This window comes from Larimichthys crocea, chromosome XIII, assembly GCF_000972845.2.
Source record: "Larimichthys crocea isolate SSNF chromosome XIII, L_crocea_2.0, whole genome shotgun sequence".
Taxonomy (NCBI): Eukaryota; Metazoa; Chordata; class Actinopteri; family Sciaenidae; genus Larimichthys; species Larimichthys crocea.
Genome location: NC_040023.1, coordinates 10,983,600 through 11,004,273, shown reverse-complemented (window position 1 = coordinate 11,004,273; position 20,674 = coordinate 10,983,600). Strand labels below are relative to the sequence as shown.

Sequence of the window (20,674 nt, the reverse complement as noted above, 5' to 3'; positions counted from 1 at the left end):
ACCAGGGGAAACCAGTTTCGTTTCATCCTATGTTTACATGTGCTGTAATGACAATAAAACTCCTTGAATCCTTGAATATTACACAGTCATATGAAGTGTGACAAACAGCTGTTCAGACAGATGTTCAGCAGTGGCACACATCTGCTGGTTTTCCATCAGTGTGTGTGTGTGTGTGAGGTAACAGGTCATCAGGATACACACACACCTCCCGTCCGGTTGAAGCGCTGGGTCAGAGTGTCAATGGTGGCCTTGAAGTAGTCTATCTCCGCCACACACTGGCCGGTGTAGAAGTCCAGGTGCTCGGGGTATCTGTTGAAGTAGTCCTGCATCCAGTCCTGCTTGGCCTCGATGGTCCTGGTGTTGCTGTCGCAGTAAACAGCCAGTTTCCCGTTCACCTCCAGAATGCCCGTGAACCCGGGCACGTTTGGCACGCCGGTGGTCGCGGTGTAGAAGTACTTGAGGGTGTGTTTGGCTGCAGGGCGAACACACACACACACACACACACACACACACACACACACACACAGAGAGAGAAAATGAATCGAAAGTAACGGCTCTGTCCCGCATGACGCATGAAGAAAACGCACCAAAAGTCCAAAGTTTGGACTCACCTGCAGAAGAAACGTGACACACGAGCAGGACCAGGAGGAAGTTCATCTTGTTTCACGGACACGCGTGTTCAGAGCGTCAGGCTGACTTCATGTTCATGTTCTGCTCTCGCATCCTCAGAGAAGCGTCTCAATGAACACACACACACACACACACACACACACACACACACACACACACACACACACACACACACACACTGCAGCCGCCTCCTGACGCGTCTTCCTTGATGGGCCGTCCGCGAACGAGCCGCTTCAGAGATCCGACTCTTTCAGGTGAAGGACTGGAGCCGGATTTTTACCTTTGAATACTTCAGTACAAAAGATGTGTTGCATGATTTAAGTGATATATATGTGTACACATACAAATAAGTATGTGTACACACATAAAAAAACAGAGCTGAATTATTTAAGGTATGAGCTGTAAAAAAAAAAGAGTCGTTTGGGAGCCGAAAGAGTCGGCTCTTCATGGTTAGCTGAGTCAAATGATCCGGCTCACTAAAGAGAACCGAACTTCCCATCACTATCTTCTTCGTCCTGCCTGCAGAGCAGCAAACCAACCTGCATGCGCCAACTACTGACCACAATGTGTCAACGGGTTATGTTCAAACTATGTATGTATGTATGTAGCACATATCTGCTACATATATACACATCTGCTTCACAGATATATAAAGACAGAAACAGACAGCAAACATGTTTTAATTCAACAGAACAGCTGCATAAACATAAACAAAAAAGAGTAAAAAAAAAAAAAAGTTAGTTCATTTATATTAAAACTATGGAAATCAAAATACTGTGGTCCATGCTGACTGCAGCACTTGAACCGGCCACCTCCAAATAAAATGTTTCAAGTGTCATGCATCAAAGATGCCCAGCCCACATGGACTTACAGGACACCACACACACATAACGAAGGTCATAAACTATGAAGAGCACCGTGCAGTCAATGCAGAACACAAATATAAACACAACCCAGCCACGAGGCATAACTGAGCAAATATATATATTATATATAAGTATATTTAACACAAAGTGAACAAAGTGAAACACATTCATCAGACAGAGAACAAAGTATTAAGTATTAAAACAAAAAAGTATGTTGATTAACGTGTAACTTTGTGACATGTTAAATCTATTTAATTCAACTCTATAGGTTATAATATGACATCATTACCTGAAGCAGAGGTACCAAAAACTGGCTTCTCACATGTTTCTGCCGCATGCTCGGTGAGGCCAGAGGTCATCTGCAGCGTGATGCCACTAAACCCCACACTGAACATTCAAAGGACAGTTCAACATTATGCAAAGTATGTTCATCAATACGACACAAGTCATTATGTGCTTAACGAGACCATTAACATAAAAAAAAAAAACTTCATATATAAGGAATTATTGATGAATTTCAAAGAGTATGAAGATATGTGGATAGAGGCCCAGCACTTCCATACTGCGACAATGTGAGACATCATTGTAGTCCACTTCTGATCTTCACTGGGAGCCTGTCGAGACAGAATAATAAATGAAAAGTTGAGTTCTCTCTCTCTCAAACAGTCTGACACAGAGCTAATGAACCTTCTTGCTGTCTTTATTTTGCAGCACAGACTGACTCAGACGGAGAAGCTGCATTCTGCTGAAGTTACATTTTGTCACTTTGACCAGTAGTTAACACCAAAATCTACAAGGAGTGACACAGAGTCAGTGTAAAAAGCTGCAGCCAGTGAAATCAAGACCAAGACTAAACAGCTCCAGAGAGAGCTCACTACTGTTTGTGTGACTCATTTCATTTCCTGTGAAAAGTCCCAGACAGGCTGACACAGACAGACAAAGTTATTCCTGACAGTCAGTCTGCAAAAGGATTGCTTAACAATATACTTTAAAATAACGAGTATAAGAGTGAAAAGTATGATTATACTTATATAGGCTGTGTATGAATATATGTTAGGATACATTTGTATAGGAGTATGTTTATGTTTAGGTCTATGAGTCTGTGAGCAGGGAAACATCATAACACTATAACTTAAGTACATAAGAATATATGACTAGAGAAGACCAGTCAGCCACAACATTATGACCACCTGCAGAATATTGTGAAGGTCCTGTGAAGTCCTGATGGACTCCATTTGACCTCTGAAGGTGTTTATGTATACTATTTTTCCTGCTTCGTACACTTGCTGCCTAATATAATATACCCACTGACAAAGAGATAATCAGTGTTATTCACTTCACCCTTCAGTGGTCATAATGTCATGGCTGAACCCAGACTAACTCCACACTATGAAGTTTAGGGACGAGTAGAGACGTTGTGTGAGATGTGTTTATGGAGTAATACAATAAAACTCATCTGCTTCCTGAGAACGCATCATAAACATCATCTGCATGTGAAATATAGGTTAAAAATACAATAACAACAATACTAGTGTTACATGAGCAGCATGTGACAGACTTACCGTGATCAGTTGGGAGTTGGTTTCTTTCCGATGACAAAGACAAAGAGTCTGAAGCTGGAAGAGAACATTAAGTTATGTATGATGAACTGGACATGAATGACAATAAAATGAATATATTTTATTTTTCATGAAGGAAAACTTACTCTCTGCAGGTTTGAGTCCTGAAATACAGATGAGAGATGACAGTATTAAAAGTTTAAGAGACAGGGAAAGCATGATTTGAACAAATTTCACATATTTCTGCTTCCAATATAAAAGTAGGAGAGCAACTCTAACTGAGTGTGTGCCGTACATCTGTTCAGGGCCTGGACTTATTGTGGCATACTGCCAAAAGAACACGGTGGAGGCCCTGTAGAGGGTCACAGTTAAATCTAAAATAGATTCACTCACGAGGAGTGAGCCTTCTCCAGACGAAGAGTCCTGCGATGCAGAGCGTCACCAGCAGCAGTCCGACAACAACTCCAATAACAAGACCGGCCAGCGTTGGTTCTGGCTTGACGCCACCTCGGCTTTCTATGATCCAAACACTGACACTGCCCCAGTGCTCCGAGCTCACAGTCCAGACAGGCCTGCTAACAAACTAACTAACAGCAGTTACAGTTTGCAGCAGTTTATTTTACTGTCCATCAGGAAACTCTGCATCTTCTTCAGTGACTACAATGTTATTGTAACTGATAGAAACCACATTCATGCCGTCAGCTCAAGGTTAAGGATCCTAACAACTCGTCTACACGTGTTACAGGTCCCAGTCTCACCTGAGTTGGTCCTGATCTCTGCTTTGTCCAGTCTGGTGACGATGTCGTCCTCTACACCAGAGAGATGAAACACACAGTCGTACCTCCTCCAGTCTTCAGCTGTGACTGACGAAAGGTTCAGGTCGACACTCATCTGGAAGGTTCCATCATGGTTGGGGAGGATCTCTCCGTGGTCCACGTCCTCATGAAACTCCTCTCCATCTTTCCTCCAGAACATCATGGCTCTGTCAGGGTAGAAACCTGTAGCATGGCAGGTGACTGGAGAGGAGGGAGTCTTCTGGAGGAGAGACACTGAGGGAAGCTCTGCAGACAGAGAGAAGAGGAGACAAGAAACAAGTAAAATACAAGTTAATGTCAGACTGATTGGACCTACATCAGGTCGTGTGATCCTACCTGTTCTCAGCAGAGAGCTGTTGCCATAGACCAAATACTTCTTCAACTAGTCAGGGAAAATCTCAGTGAGGTAGTTCTTATTGTATTTTATCTTTGGTTTGTCAGCGTCCCATTTCGCTTTGATGGTGTCAGCCTGCGGGTTCAGGGCGATCCACGTCAGTTTCTCTAGGTCAAAAGCTATGAGGTCTTCTCCGTCATAACCGTACCGATTAAAACCACGAATCTCGTCAGTCTCTTCATCCCACTCGCAGCCGTTCAGCCTCTGCAGAATGTGGACGCCTGAGAGAGAGACGGAAAGTACAATAAATGATGGACAGATGATCCTAAAAGTGTAGTGCACACAGTGTTGTCTCAGGCCTGTTTCCTGCTAATGATTCAAGAGAAGATAATCGGTGCACAGGGGGAAAAAAACACATTTCTGCTTCATATTTCACAAATAAATTCATGGACGACTGTCAAATATTCACAAAGTAACTTGGAGACCAGCTAAAGACTTTTGTTGCATCTTTCTAAACATTCCCTCAAAATGCATCCAAGTCCAATAAACGCTGAGTCACAGTGTGACCACAACCTTTTCCCAACTTTATTATCTCATCATCTTGATGGTGACTTTACAGCTCTGATGCAGAGCAGCAGCAGAAAGTGAAATCTAACACAGTACATACCTCCAGTTTGGTTGAAGCGCTCCTTTAAAGTTTCAATCGTGGCTTTGAAGTAGTCTATTTCAGCCACACACTGCCCGGTGTATAAGTCCAAGTGCTTAGGGTTGTCGTCAAAGAATCTTTTCATCCAGTCCTGTTTGGCTTCTACTGTCTGTTTGTTGCTGTCACAGTAAACAGCCAGGCTGCCATCAAGCACCAGAGTTCCAATAAAGTCTGGGAACTTTGTGACTCCGGAAGACGCAGTATAGTAATAGTCCAGGGAGTGTTTCACTGCAGGACAAACACGGTTCATACATTCAGTGCAAATACAGATAAATCTGACTTTTCAAGTCTGCAGCATCCTCCTGTGGGAAGCCAACCAGTTCAAATATACAGCACATGCATTCAACATGCTGTTAACAGGCGTGTTGAATGCACAGACTGTATAAAACATGGACATCGTATCTGTGACGTCAGCCGCAGGTTAAGCTCAGTGTGGCGGCTCTGGTTGTCTCAATCATGGCCTGGTTAATCTAAACATGGGTAAAGACATGCAGTGCTGAGCTGAATGAAGCCTGGTTGCTCAAACAAGCCACCTGTCAATCAAAGCGTCCAAGCTCTTAATCCTGCATAACTTTAAGCCTTAATATAATGTGAACAGGTGAGTTGTATATAAATTCACCCTCAGTACAGTTGTCATGAACGGGGAAATTAGCTACAGAGACCAAAACTGTTTTTAGTACCAGGCTGTAAACATGTTTATTTCTGCTGTGAAGTTGGACATTTGGACATGGGGACTTATGGAGACTAACTCACTTCTGGAGCCAGCCTCAGGTGGACGTTAGAGGAACTGCATATTCATGTATATTTGAAGTGGTTGTTCTGCCATACTCAGACTAATAACATCATAAAGGGTATGATCTATCTATCTATCTATCTATCTATCTATCTATCTATCTATCTATCTATCTATCATTTTGCAGTGTTACTGTAAATAAAGCCAACAGCAGTGGTGGTTTTTATTTCATAGAAAGCACAAGTAGTGAGAAAAAGCAGAAGTCTAGATCTCCATGTGATGCTGGACAAAATAAAACTAGATTTATTTCACTTATTCTGTTTCTGTTCATCAAATGACGAATATCCTGATTAATGTTTATCAATGCATTCCCGAGATACGTCTGCAGACAGAACACTGACAAGATGTGGCAAATGTACACTTGTCATGCTGCCTCTGTGGTTCGAGCTCAAGTTCAAAACATCAACTCATTAAACCATTATTAATAAATATAATTTAAGTGACTGTGTGGAACCTTTAATTAAGACAATCTGAACTGCACATGGAGGGTCACACAAGCAACCACATTAGTTTCAGCCCCGGTGTTATATAAAGATATACAACGAGATCTTACCTGGAAATGCAAAGTGGATCAAGAGGGACAAGATGATGAAGGTCTTCATGTTTTTAACTTTTAGACGCAGCTCAGATGAGTCTTCTAAAAAGTCTAAATGAGGAACTCTGTATTTGGCTGAAGTGTCTCCTCTATTCACTCACCGAGAAGAGAGAAAAAGAAAGGACAGTCTCTATCACTGCTACAGAGACGGTGACTGCTGCTCCAACACTCATCATACATACCGTATATTCATAGAAAGCATGAAAATCTATAAATATTCTCACCTGAATGAAACTTGTTAGTTTGAGTCTGATGTCCTTTTCAGGCTCAAACTGACATCTGAGGACCAAAAATAACCGTGACTGTGAGGCTGCTGAATTTCCCCGAATCAGTCAAAAAGTTCAGGATACAGAAAGTAAAAGAAAGAGGAACAACACAAAAGCTTTTATTAGAAAGAAGAAGGAAAGTGTTTCCATGGCTCAGATTCTGCACACACAGCAGAAGATTTGTAGTTTTAAGTCAACATCCTGATAATAAACACATTCTTAGGAACCCAGGATCCACTGCAGAGTTTTGGAGAGACACTGAAACTCTGGAGAGAGAAAGAGGCTGTCACACCGTTTACCTTTGCACCACCAGGGGACGCCAAATTCTCATTAATGACAATGAATGTTTGTTTCATGGACACAGAAGGAAAACGAGGCAGCTCTTCTTCTGACATGGGACATTTCATGACAAACAACATGCAAACAACAAGTACACGTTAAAGATTGATTGGGTTAGATTTTATTAGATTTTCTGACATTCATTCATGTCCATCAATACTACAATACTAACACAGTGGGTATCAGTGGGTACAGAGGTATGACCTGGCCTTATATCCACATTGTATCTGCTCAGGATGAACTACATCTGCAGGCCTAACTGACTTGACAGACAACTTCCTGTGAATGTGATGACCCGCTCAGTAATCCGACCACCATCACTGTCTGTCACAAGAGGTGATTTTAAGTTGTTTTAAAATCATAAAATATTCAAAATGTGTCAAACACAATACACTATTTTAACATGGTTAGAAACTTTAAGAGAAAATATTTCATCAATGTCAAAGAATCATAAAATAACAAAGGAAAACAATTATTGAAATATAAAAAATAGTATTCAGTAATAATGTATGAAATAAAATCATGTTCCAGTGGTTTGTTAGTTTCTGAAAATGTAAATCTCAGTTATCTTTCTTGATTTTCTGTGCATGCTTTTTATTTTATGTGTAAAAACACAGGTCACTGCAATGTCTGATTTGTATGGGGTGCCGTTTGTAAAGCGGCTCACGCTCAAAATAACACCAACATTTTGTCACATTTAGCTTCAAACAATCTTTAAAAAACTGGTGTGAATTTTTGAGAGTCACTTTTTTGCCCATTTACAACAATATTTGTTAACTTAGAGATATTTTAAATATTTAAATCTAAATGTTAAATCTAAATCTTAGATCTAAATGTTATATATAAATCTAAATGTTAGATCTAAATGTTAAATCTAAATTTAACTCTAAATCTTAAATCTAAATCTTAAATTTAACTCTAAATCTTAAATCTAAATCTTAAATCTAACTCTAAATGTTAAATCTAAATGTAAAATCTAAATCAAAATGTCAAATCTAAATCTAATTGTTAAATGTTAAATCTAAATGTTAAATCTAAATCTAAATGTTGAATCTAATCTAATTGTTAAATCTAAATGTTTCAGGTGAAACAAAATATTTAACTAATATGCAAATTCAAATGCTGATAACTAGAAATACCAAAATTAAAGCTCAAGGAGGTCAGTGTTTGTAGTGGCAAATAACGAATAGAACCCATCTTATCCGGGGAAATGGACTCTTGGACATGGATTATTGTGATAATAACTACCTAAAATAACAAACATGTTTGGAGAAACTTTATTTGAAGAGTACTTTGAGTTTTTAGTGTCACTTTTATGAAGGGTGCAGGACTTATGACCTGATCAGTCAAAGAGAGCCCCCTCGTGGCTGGCTATAGTGGCTACGAGTCATAAGTAATAAATAATAATCAAAATAATAATAAGTAATATTTAGTTTCACCCGAAACATTTAGAATTAATATTTAAATTTAGATTTAACATTTACATTTAACATTTACATTTAACATTATATCTAACTTTTAGATTTAGATTTAACATTTAGATTTAAACATTTAAAATATCATGAAAAGTTGACAAATATTGTTGTAAATGTGCAAAAAAGTGACTCTCAAAAATTCACACCCATTTTTTAACCATTGTTTGAAGCTAAATGTGACAAAATGTTGCTGTTATTTTCAGTGTGAGCCGCTTTACAAACAGCACCCCATAGATTTGTCCTGTAAATATGTCACATGACACATGAGGAAACTCCCTGAGTGTGTTTGTCATTCAGGTCTCTGGATTCAGTTTCTCAGAGAGCTCAATGTTGTTGTCAGCAGCTGTAAGATGAGAAACAAACTGTTAAACTGTGTAAAGTTCACTCATCCTGCACTGAACTTTTAGAAACATTAAATACAGGAAACAGTCTTTAAAAAGTTCATCTGCACAATAACGTGAAACACTTTTTAATCTGCAGCATAAAGTGTGAGTCAGATCAGTTGAAATCAAATAAAAGTTTGACTTACAAGATGGAGGACGTGAGGCTGAAATCAAAAGAGAAATCATTTCAGTTCCAGTTGTCAGTAAATATGATCCTCTCTTCTACTCACTCAAACTTCTGTTCCTTCTGTTTAGTCCTTACTTTCTTTCTTTTCTCATCACTTCTCTCCCACATCATCATGGTATAGTCATATTATCATGACGGACACAGTTACTGTTGTTTCTTCTAATTGTTGAGTTCAGGGAAGTCAAATAATGATTCATCTTAAATTAATTCAATCACTCTTCACCCCTCTGTGCAGCCCACAGCTGCTTAAAGTTTTAGGCTTAGCAGTTACACTCACCTTTCTTCTTCTTGTAAATGATGAATCCAGTGACAGCGATGAGGACGACAGCAAGAACAAGCACTGCAGCAGTGATGGGGACGGTCATGTGACTCGGCTCCTCTGTTTAATAAAAAAATCAAACTGGTCCAGATGAAGCAGGTTAGAACAGAAGTACATCCATCTAAGAATTTATTCATACGTAATATTTCTATGACTTTTTTCACAGCTGAATTCAAACAAACAACATGCAGTCCCATTCAGCACCCTCTAATCCCAGTCTTACCCCAGTTGGTCCTGATCTCTGCTTTGTCCAGTCTGGTGACGATGTCGTCCTCTACACCAGAGAGATGAAACACACAGTCGTACCTCCTCCAGTCTTCAGGTGTGACTGATGAAAGGTTCAGGTCGATGCTCATCTGGAAGGTTCCATCATGGTTGGGGAGGATCTCTCCATGGTCCACGTCCTCATGAAACTCCTCTCCATCTTTCCTCCAGAACATCATGGCTCTGTCAGGGTAGAAACCTGTAGCATGGCAGGTGACTGGAGAGGAGGGAGTCTTCTGGAGGAGAGACACTGAGGGAAGCTCTGCACACAGAGAAAGATCACAGTGTCAATGTTCAGCATCCAGAAATGTCAGTCTGTACTGATTGTTTAGGACTAACTCAAATCTGACCACTACAAAACAAAGAGCCAAAAACAAGTTCATATCAGACTGACTGGAGTGATGATACAATGACACTTCAGGTCATGTGACCCTACCTGTTCTCAGCAGAGAGCTGCTGCCATAGTCCAAATATTTCTTCAGCCACTCAGGATAAACCTGTGTGAGGTAAATCACATTGAATTCTATTCTAGCTTTGTCAGCATCCCATCTTTGTTTGATAGTGACAGCCTGTGGTACACACTAGTTTAGTGTGTGGTATGAGGAACTTTCATAATTAGTCCCTGATCTGTCTTACCAAACAAAGAAACATAGTTTCAATATCCATCACAAGAGCTGATTTAAAGACCTGTATGCAGAGTTTTACATGTTTACAGTGCTTCTGGAGGAGAGACACTGAGGGAAGCTCTGCAGACAGAGAAAGATCACAGTGTCAATGTTCAGCATCCAGAAATGTCAGTCTGTACTGATTGTTTAGGACTAACTCAAATCTGACCACTACAAAACAAAGAGACAAAAACAAGTTCATATCAGACTGACTGGAGTGATGATACAATGACACTTCAGGTCATGTGATCCTACCTGTTCTCAGCAGAGAGCTGTTGCCATAGGTCAAACACATCTCCAGCCCCCCAGGACAAATCTGTGTGAGGACATTCACAATTAAGTGTATTCCGGCTTTGTCAGCATCCCATTTCTTTTTCATGATGGAAGCCTGTGGGTTCAGAGCGATCCATGTCAAATTCTTCAGGTCAAATGATACGAAGTCTTCTCCATCATATCCATACTGCATGAAACCATGAACCTCTCCAGTCTCATCATCCCACTCACAACCAGTCACCCTCTGTAAAATGTGGACACCTGAGAGAGAGACAGAGACAGAAACACTCTGTAAATAAGTTTGATGTACAGATGAACTTTCCAGTGAAAGACAGTAGCTAATGTTCTATGAATTGACAGATGACTTCCAATGTCAGTAAGTGAGAATGTCTTCTTGCATTCTATTCACATCAGTCTCTTAATCAAAGTCACACCTGTGTGACACCTGCAGTCTCAGCTCTAAATATCTTGCAGATGTCCTTAAAGTGCACATGTGAGCACATGAGTACATGTTCAGAATAGAAGCTAAATCTGTTTGACCAACAACAATAAAAGGAAGTGAAACATTTTAGCAGGAAAAAGTCAAACACAACATGAAGAAATACTTTACCTCCACTTTGGTTGAAGCGCTGCTTCAAAGTATTTATCGTGGCATTGAAGAAGTTTGGATCACTCCGAAAACATGTTATAGCGTACCACTCCAACTGCTCAGGATTTTCTTCTGATATTTTTTTTGTCCAGTCATGTTTTATTTCTATCTTCTTTGTGTTGCTGTCACAGTAACCTATCAGAATGTCATTAAAGACTGTAGTTCCCACAAACTCTGGGAGGTTTGTGACTCCAGAAGATGCAGTTGTAAAATATTTCAGAGAGTGTTTCACTGCAGGACAAACAAGGTTTATATATTCAGTATAAATACACATCATCATGTATTTCAGTGAGATTCAGTTCAAACGGTTTCAAACTGAAGTGAAAGTGAAACTAAACTAGAGTTTGTTGTTGAGCCATGCACAAGGAAAATACAAAGATCTAAAAGTAAAGATTTCAAATGTGATCTTACCTGATGATGAAACTTGACAGAAGAGAAGCAACAAAAATAATTTTTTCATCTTGTTTTGATGAAGACGTGTCGTGGAAAGACCGAGCTGCTTCCTCTGTTCTGTTTCCTGATCAGTGATCATGAAGGGAGGTGTGTGTGTTATGAACAGAGATGGATGATTGTCAAACCTGTTTCTCACCTTTACAGAGTTCTGTTACAGTCATTTGTCAGTGTGCCAAATACTTGATAGGAATCACTGATACTTGTTTCATTTCAGTTGTCTGTCATGCAAAATATACAAAAGTGAAAGATACAAAAATAAAAGAAAATATGAATATAACTGATAAGTGGTGTAATTAATGTGCATTCTTATTCAGAGAATGAGTCAGTGCTAGTTATGTATTAATGTCCATATCCAAAACATGAACTGTCACAGAGTGAGTGTCCTCTCTCTGCACAGAGGGGAGTCATTATAGAGTGTGATGGCAGTGGACAGGAGTGACTTCCTGTAGCAGGAGCCTCCGACTGAACACTCTGCTGCTTCATCACCAGGAGAGGAAACGCAGTGTCCAGGACTCTGCTGACTGTGTGAGCCTCTTACCACATGTCTCCCAGCAGTACTTCATGAAGGGGTCGTACACATTCACAGGCAGTACTGGGAGAAGATGACGATGTTAGGCATGTCACCCCCTGCTGCTGTGTTTGGAGGATCCATGACAAAAGTCCTCTCTCACATCAAGATCACCATCACATCTTCCACTTTTTAACATTTGGCTGGTGCTCTGATTTTTTTTATTTCTGTTTCATCAAAAGATATGGATCAAACTTATTTCTGTAACTAATGACAAACGACATAATAAAGTTTTTTTTTTGAGTATCTCAGGAGTGAGATTGGGCTTTGCACTATTTAATTTAGTTTAACAGGCCTATTGTTTAGTGTTGAACATGTTAAGAAAACTGCAAGCAAGGTAAAAAGGAGTAAACAATGCATCTTGTTAGTGTAATAAGAGTTATTGTTTAGACATTATTTGTGTAGTTGATCATTGCTCTTTTGATTGAGTGGGAATGGGTGTACGTTCTGTGCTATACTGCCATCTAGTGGTGTGTCTGTTCATCTGTCTTATGGTTCTTTGTTCTGAATAAAAAACATGAAATTCAACAGTTTCCACTATTATCAGTAGACACTAGTAAGTGTGTGGTATGAGGAACTTTTCATGAATTACATCCCCTGATCTGTCTTACCAAACAAAATAACATAGTTTCAATGATCCATCACAAGAGCTGATTTAAAGACCTGTATGCAGGTGCCCTGGTTTGACATTTCCCTCGACTTTGTGACTGGTTTACCACCCTCAGAGGGCAACACTGTTGTACTTACAGTAGTAGACTGTTTCTCCAAGATGGTTTGGTTCATACCATTACCAAGCATTCCTTTCACCAAAGAAACGGCAGAGGTGCTTATGTCTCATGTTTGTCGAGTTTTTGGATTTCCCAGGAATGTCCTGTCAGACCGGGGTCCGCAGTTTTGTGGCTCAGTTCTGGAGGGCTTTCTGCCAACTCATAGGTGCCACAGTTAGTCTGACCTCAGTCACTATCCTCAAACCAATGGGCAGACGAAGCGGTTAAACCAGGAGCTGGAGAAGGGACTCCGCTGCCTGGCTTCCCAGAGTCCTGCATCCTGGAGCAAGTACGTCATGTGGGTGAAGTATGCTCACAACACGCTCCCACATTTTAGCAGGAAAAAGTCAAACACATGAAGAAATACTTTACCTCCACTTTGGTTGAAGCGCTGCTTCAAATTAGAAATCGTGGTTTTCAAGAGGATTGGATCTCTATGAAAACACTCTATAGTGTAGTACTCCAAATGATGAGGATTGTCTTCTGTTATTTTTTTCCATCCAGTCCTGTTTTAGTTCTATCTTCTTTTTGTTGATGTCATTAAAGACTGCACTTGCCACAAGTTTGTGACTCCAGAAGATCCAGTTGTGAAAATACTTCAGGGAGTGTTTCACTGCAGGACAAACAAGGTTTATATATTCAGTATAAATACACATCATCATGTATTTCAGTGAGATTCAGTTCAAAGGTCAAAGTGAAACTAAACCAGAGTTTGTTGTTGAGCCATGCACAAGGAAAATACAAAGATCTAAAAGTAAAGATTTCAAATGTGATCTTACCTGATGATGAAACTTGACAGAAGAGAAGTAACAAATCATCTTGTTTTGATGAAGACGTGTCGTGAAAAGACCGAGCTGCTTCCTCTGTTCTGTTTACTGACCAGTGCTCATGAAGGGAGGTGTGTCTGTTCATGATACTGTAGTTTGTGTTCAACGCGCCTGTCCACTCTCTTTCCAGCAAGCAAAGCTACGATAGGCTGATTATTTTGATGCTGAACTGACAGTCAGACTGTTGACATGTGACGTGTAACCAATTTTAAAGATAGAAAAGTGAATTACAGTATAATAACTAATTAGATTAATAATGGAAGCTGGACCAGAATCAGACGACACTAAATTCGACAGGAGCCACTTTACTGAGCAACAATAAGAAGACCGACACGAAAATAACAGTTGAGTAGCCACTCATAATTTTTAACAGTGGACAAGGTAACTTGTCTGGTTTGTACAGAATCCGAAATTACCCAAACATTTAGAAAAATAAAGTGTCCGTTGGGGCCCTTAAACAAAATAAAAACTTTTTTCAGGTTTATCTGTTGTTGAGTTACTGCAGTTCACCTGATTCCCAGGATCCTTGTAGTGTAATGTAAGTGTGTAATGTTTGTGTGAATGGGTGTGTACGTGGATCTCCTCGGTGCTGGACTTTCTTCAGGATACTTGGCTCGCCATCAGTTTCAGCAGGAAGTGTGTCCTGAACCACATTCAGTCCTCCAAAAAACCCTGACCTATAGAAAGGGTCAGAAAATTTACATTCAACACTGTTTGTCCTCAGATGCATCATTAGGGATATTATGTGAAAAGATGTAAACATCTAATTCCAACATGAATCTTCATCTATTCAAATCTCTGTTTTAGTTGTACAACATTCAGTCTTAAGTGTATCATTTATGAGAACTAAACATTAAAGTGCTCACACATTTACCTGCTGTTCATGTGAACAGGGTTTCAATAATACATACGGTAAGTAACCATTAGCATTCAAAATATAATTTATCAGAATCATGTGCAATTAAAATAACAGTGCACATCTGAGTAAAGTATATTAAAGAAGTGTGCTCAATTTACTCTTACACTATATAGGCCTATTCATGAAAGAGAAATGCACCAAAAATTACCCTCCAGTAACTTTAAGCTCAGTTAAAGTAACATAGATGCCTTCAATAAACTACATATAACAAATGAAATATTGTTACATTCATCACAACATATGAAATTATTAATTTTTCCCTTTAAATTGGCATTAGGAAAATGTAAACACTTCCCCTTTAAATATATTCACATCAGCATGAAATGATAACCACAATGTAAACATGTTCAGAAATGTTGCAGCATTATTCTCTTCAGTTCACTCTCATAACCTTAATGTCACCAATGCTTTCTTTAGCACTCGGATAAACAAGGGTAGAATAGCAGCAGAGCAGCTAAATGCACATTTCTCCCGTTGCTGTGTATCCAGGTGAAGCAGCAGGTGTCAGACTTCATAGCAGCTCTCCAGGTGAAAGGTAAGTGGTTAGCCTGTTAGCTACAGCATTAAGCTCAACAAGCTGTTTTTCCATCGGATAATTGACTCGTCTTACCGACGCAACTTGGTCCCTGAGCTCCGGACTCCAGTGGGTGAGTGCTCCGACTCTTTTCCTCCTTTCCACAGGTAAACTCCGGGTTCTCCTCCTGTTTCCTCTCCTCTCTTAACATGCAGCTTCCCGCGCTTTTCTGAAGGGAGCGGGAAAACCGCGCGCTTTTCACTTCGCTTCGAGACGACAGGCTGAGCGTGGCTTGCGTAGCCTCTGATTGGCTGCTGAGACTTGGTGCGTTTAATTGCAATGGGAAAATTAAGACTTTAGCGATTGGACGTTACAAATGAAGATAATTTAAGAAAATAAACAGTCTCTCTTCCTTTTGCTGCCATATCTCCATCACAGTTTATAGTTAGTTGATGATTTGCTGCTGCTGAGCATCTGTGTCTCTCTATCTCTATCACAGGTTCCACTGCTACTGTAATCATTTTATCAGTCATTGTAATTCATTGTCATTTTATCAGTCATTGTAATTCATTGTCATTTTATCAGTCATTGTAATTGTACAATATGTTTGTGTTGATTTGTTCTGTACACGTGACATCCATTGCACGTCTGTCTGTCCTGGGAGAGGGATCCCTCCTCTGTGGCTCTTCCTGAGGTGTCTTCCACCTTTTTTCCCTGTTAAAGGTTTTTGTGGGCAAGTTTTTCCTCACTCAAACCGAGGGTCTAAGGACAGAGGGTGTCACTCCCTGTACAGATTGTATAGCCCTCAGAGGAAAATGGACTTTGTGACTTTGGGCTGTACAAATAAAATCTGATTTGATTTGATTTATCTGCTGGTAAAGGCTAAAAGCCATCAGGTCATGTGACACACTGAGTGGATATGATACAGTTCCTCACCTTATCAAAATCAGTGAATATAAAATGCTTTTCAAAAAGGCATAATGTTTGCAGGAACACAGCAGTCGTTTGTCAGATAATGATTACTTTGAAATCTTTTCTTTATAATCCCTGAACTATGGATTTTAAAGATCTGGCTCATTTGTACCTCAATAAATTTCCCCTTGTACACTGTGACAAAGAGCAGTTACAGTGACCAAGATACACACAGTCAACTCTATTAGTTTATTCTACTCCCTGTTCTTTTAATTTGCATGTCAGTCCCAAAGTAAAAAAAAAAAAAAACCCTGCTTTACTGCTTTTATTTTTTATTCACATCACTTCCTCGTAGAGCTCCAACATTGTTACGGCCTCATAAAATTAAATTAATATTTAACTTGATGCTGGCTCAATGAGACCATAAGATATAAAAAGGACGCCACACAAGTTTCAAGGTTTGCAAAAGAAAAGATTCTTTATTAAAAAGTTGCCACTAAGAGAAGAAATAAGGAAAAACATTTAACCCATAAAGTAACGAACCAAAAAGAGATGGAGACCCTGGCCAAAAGAAACAAAAGAGGGAAACACGGGGCCAGCCACGTTGTGGGCCGTCACATGCTGCACTTCCCCACTAACTAGGGAAAAACAGGCCTACCCTAACACAAAACGAAAAACTGGACTACCAGAGGTCTTCAACTCAAACTAATATAACAAACTAAAAGAAGCCTCCCTCCTCCTCCTCTTTGACCCCTCCCTGATTACCAAACTGACTTCCACCTGTGGAGGAAGGAGTAACGAGGGAGGACAGGACGGAGAACAGCAGCCCCAAAAAGAAAACACCCCCAGGTGTGGGACACTCCCACTACCTGGCCACACAGAACACCCCCACCCTAAGATGGTTAATAATGGGGCAGATTATTCACACATCACCAAAACTACGCGACAGGGTGTCGGCCAGGACATTTCTAGTGCCTTTAATGTGATGAACAACAATATTAAAAGACTGCAGAAACAGTGCCCAACGCATCAATCTTTGATTAGAGTTTTTTATCTGATAAACAAAAACAAGTGGGTTGTAGTCCGTAAACACTTCGGTGTCGATGCAGCAGTAGAGCCCACATAAACCTCAAAATGTTTCAGTGCCAACAAAGAGACAGGGCCTCTTTCTCCATGGTGGAATACACCCGCTGATGATGGTTACATTTCTTTGAGAAATAAGAAACTGGGTGCTCCACACCATTATCTCCCTGCTGAAGTAAGACTGCCCCCGCCCCTGCATCACTTGCATCCACAGACAGCTTACTGAGCATGAGTCATCAAGGCTTTCATACAGTCAAACGCATGCTGGCAGCTCACGGACCAATGATAACACCTTTTTGGGCTAAGGAGGCCAGTGATGGGAGCCGCGACAGCCGAGAAGTTCCTACAAAAACTGCGATAATACCCCACCATCCCCAAAAAGCGGTGCAACTCGCATCTGGAGGACGGAGCATGAAATGACAGAATGGCCTCAACTTTGGATTGAATTGGTTTAACCTGCCCACGACCCACAATTTCCCCCAAATAGGTGACTACAGCTTGACCAAATTCACATTTAGCAAGATTGAGCGTCAAATTGGCAGCTTTAGGTCTATCAGAAACGGCATGCAATTGCTCAATGTGTTCTTCCCATGTGCTTGAATACACCACCATGTCATCGAGATAAGCCTCACAACCAGTTACTCCACACAGAACAGTACTGACCAGGCGCTGAAATGTAGTGGGAGCATTACGCACCCCAAATGGCATCACAGTATACTGCAAGAAGGCGTCGGAATTTCAAATGCAGAGACTTCTCTGGCCCGAGGGGTAAGCGGCACTTGCCAATAACCCTTTTTAGTTTAGTGACCCCATTGAATTTGCGAAAATCCGTGCAGAACCGATCAGAGCCATCAGATTTACCAGCTAGAAGGCATGGTGAACTCCAGGAGCTACAACTCGGTTCAGCAATACCATTGTCCACCATATAATCAACCTGTTCTTGCAACCGGCGACGCTTATCAGGATTCACGCGGTAAGCATGCTGCTTTATCGGAGGATGATCCCCCATGTGTACGCGTTGGTATATCCGAAAACAAAGAAACATGAGATCTAATTAACTTTATCACATCCCCACGTTTTGACTCATCCAAATAAGAAAAACTCTCATCAAGTTTTGACAACATTTTTGAATTTTTAAGCCATCCCTGAACAACAGCAGTGGATGGACCAATGACATCACCCTCAAAGGGCTGCACATCAGTGGAAACAGTTCTGGACAGCGACAGGACTTTAACGTTCTCCTCAGGTGGAGGCAAAGGAACACATTTCCTCCCCAGGTATGGCTTTAACATGTTGATATGACATAGCCTACTCCGCCTTCTACGATCAGGTGTATTAACAATGTAGTTGCGATCATTCAGTTTCACTTTGACCTCATATGGGCCGCTTTAACGAACAAAAATAGAGAAGAACCTCACCAGAGTTTTTACAAGCACATAAAAGCACATAAATCATAACTTCTTCGCTTTTATAATAGAAAACTATCTTCCAGTTTTGTTTTTGTTTTAAATCTGCATAATGTGAAACATGAGGAAACACGCTGAGTGTGTTTGTCATTCATGTCTCTGGATTCAGATTCTCACAGAGCTCAGAGCTGTCAGCAGCTGTAAGATGAGAAACAAACTGTTAAACTGTGTAAAGTTCACTCATCCTGCACTGAACTTTTAGAAACATTAAATACAGGAAACAGTTTTTAAAAAGTTCATCTGCACAATAATGTGAAACACTTTTTAATCTGCAGCATAAAGTGTGAGTCAGATCAGATGAAATCAAATAAAAGTTAGACTTACAAGATGGAGGACGTGAGGCTGAAATCAAAAGAGAAATCATTTCAGTTCCAGTTGTCAGTAAATATGATCCTCTCTTCTACTCACTCAAACTTCTGTTCCTTCTGTTTAGTCCTTACTTTCTTTCTTTTCTCATCACTTCTCTCCCACATCATCATGGTATAGTCATATTATCATGACTGACACAGTTACTGCTGTTACTTCTAATTGTTGAGTTCAGGGAAGTCAAATAATGATTCATCTTAAATTAATCCAATCACTCTTCACCCCTCTGTGCAGCCCACAGCTGCTTAAAGTTTTAGGCTTAGCAGTTACACTCACCTTTCTTCTTCTTGTAAATGATGAATCCAGTGACAGCGATGAGGACGACAGCAAGAACAAGCACTGCAGCAGTGATGGGGACGGTCATGTGACTCGGCTCCTCTGTTAAATAAAAAAATCAAACTGGTCCAGATAAAGCAGGTTAGAACAGAAGTACATCCATCTAAGGATTTATTCATACGTAATATTTCTATGACTTTTTTCACAGCTGAATTCAAACAAACAACATGCAGTCCCATTCAGCACCCTCTAATCCCAGTCTTACCCCAGTTGGTCCTGATCTCTGCTTTGTCCAGTCTGGTGACGATGTCGTCCTCTACACCAGAGAGATGAAACACACAGTCGTACCTCCTCCAGTCTTCAGGTGTGACTGATGAAAGGTTCAGGTCGACGCTCATCTGGAAGGTTCCATCATGGTTGGGGAGGATCTCTCCGTGCTCCACGTCCTCATGAAACTCCTCTCCATCTTTCCTCCAGAACATCATGGCTCTGTCAGGGTAGAAACCTGTAGCATGGCAGGTGACTGGAGAGGAGGGAGTCTTCTGGAGGAGAGACACTGAGGGAAGCTCTGCAGACAGAGAAAGATCACAGTGTCAATGTTCAGCATCCAGAAATGTCAGTCTGTACTGATTGTTTAGGACTAACTCAAATCTGACCACTACAAAACAAAGAGCCAAAAACAAGTTCATATCAGACTGACTGGAGTGATGATACAATGACACTTCAGGTCATGTGACCCTACCTGTTCTCAGCAGAGAGCTGCTGCCATAGTCCAAATATTTCTTCAGCCACTCAGGATAAACCTGTGTGAGGTAAATCACATTGAATTCTATTCTAGCTTTGTCAGCATCCCATCTTTGTTTGATAGTGACAGCCTGTGGTTTAGGAGCGATCCATGTCAATGTCTTCAGGTCCAATGATAGGAAGTCTTCTCCATCATAACCATATTGATTAAAACCATGAACCTCTCCAGTCTCATCATCCCACTCACAACCAGTCACCCTCTGTAAAATGTGGACACCTGAGAGAGAGACAGAGACAGAAACACTCTGTAAATAAGTTTGATGTACAGATGAACTTTCCAGTGAAAGACAGTAGCTAATGTTCTATGAATTGACAGATGACTTCCAATGTCAGTATTCAAAGTGAGAATGTCTTCTTGCATTCTATTCACATCAGTCTCTTAATCAAAGTCACACCTGTGTGACACCTGCAGTCTCAGCTCTAAATATCTTGCAGATGTCTGTAAAGTGCACATGTGAGCACATGAGTACATGTTCAGAATAGAAGCTAAATCTGTTTGACCAACAACAATAAAAGGAAGTGAAACATTTTAGCAGGAAAAAGTCAAACACAACATGAAGAAATACTTTACCTCCACTTTGGTTGAAGCGCTGCTTCAAAT

At 40.4% G+C, this 20,674-nt stretch overlaps 3 protein-coding genes and 1 long non-coding RNA gene across 4 annotated transcripts in view; all 4 read right to left on the bottom strand.

Annotated features, from left to right (window-relative positions):
- Window positions 1-2,095, bottom strand: part of LOC109141246 (major histocompatibility complex class I-related gene protein-like) — a 5,917-nt gene extending 3,822 nt beyond the window's left edge. Inside the window, exons 1-3 of the mRNA XM_027286665.1 lie at window positions 1,786-2,095; window positions 612-919; window positions 206-472 (exon numbers count right to left, since the gene is read on the bottom strand). Of these exons, the coding sequence (XP_027142466.1) occupies window positions 206-472; window positions 612-657 (313 nt within the window). The 5' untranslated portion in view covers window positions 658-919; window positions 1,786-2,095. The remainder of the gene's footprint in view (window positions 1-205; window positions 473-611; window positions 920-1,785) is intronic.
- Window positions 2,096-3,730: 1,635 nt separating this feature from the next.
- Window positions 3,731-11,688, bottom strand: LOC104937681 (uncharacterized). The gene is given in 11 exon segments (XM_027287002.1): window positions 3,731-4,116; window positions 4,207-4,485; window positions 4,872-5,138; window positions 6,257-6,394; window positions 8,674-8,721; window positions 8,908-8,925; window positions 9,226-9,327; window positions 9,491-9,793; window positions 10,452-10,730; window positions 11,080-11,349; window positions 11,530-11,688. Coding segments are annotated over 11 exon segments (2,196 nt in total). The 5' UTR covers window positions 11,651-11,688; the 3' UTR covers window positions 3,731-3,745.
- Window positions 11,689-13,405: 1,717 nt separating this feature from the next.
- On the bottom strand, window positions 13,406-15,498 carry LOC113747310 (uncharacterized). Its single transcript, XR_003463546.1, has 3 exons — window positions 15,263-15,498; window positions 13,686-14,410; window positions 13,406-13,519 (listed from the first exon to the last, which is right to left on the bottom strand). It is a non-coding gene; the product is annotated as an uncharacterized LOC113747310 (long non-coding RNA).
- A 3,202-nt stretch (window positions 15,499-18,700) lies between these two features.
- The window catches only part of LOC104938728 (major histocompatibility complex class I-related gene protein-like), a 4,681-nt gene continuing 2,707 nt past the window's right edge, over window positions 18,701-20,674 (bottom strand). Inside the window, exons 2-6 of the mRNA XM_027286998.1 lie at window positions 20,012-20,290; window positions 19,535-19,837; window positions 19,270-19,374; window positions 18,952-18,969; window positions 18,701-18,765 (exon numbers count right to left, since the gene is read on the bottom strand). Of these exons, the coding sequence (XP_027142799.1) occupies window positions 18,719-18,765; window positions 18,952-18,969; window positions 19,270-19,374; window positions 19,535-19,837; window positions 20,012-20,290 (752 nt within the window). The 3' untranslated portion in view covers window positions 18,701-18,718. The remainder of the gene's footprint in view (window positions 18,766-18,951; window positions 18,970-19,269; window positions 19,375-19,534; window positions 19,838-20,011; window positions 20,291-20,674) is intronic.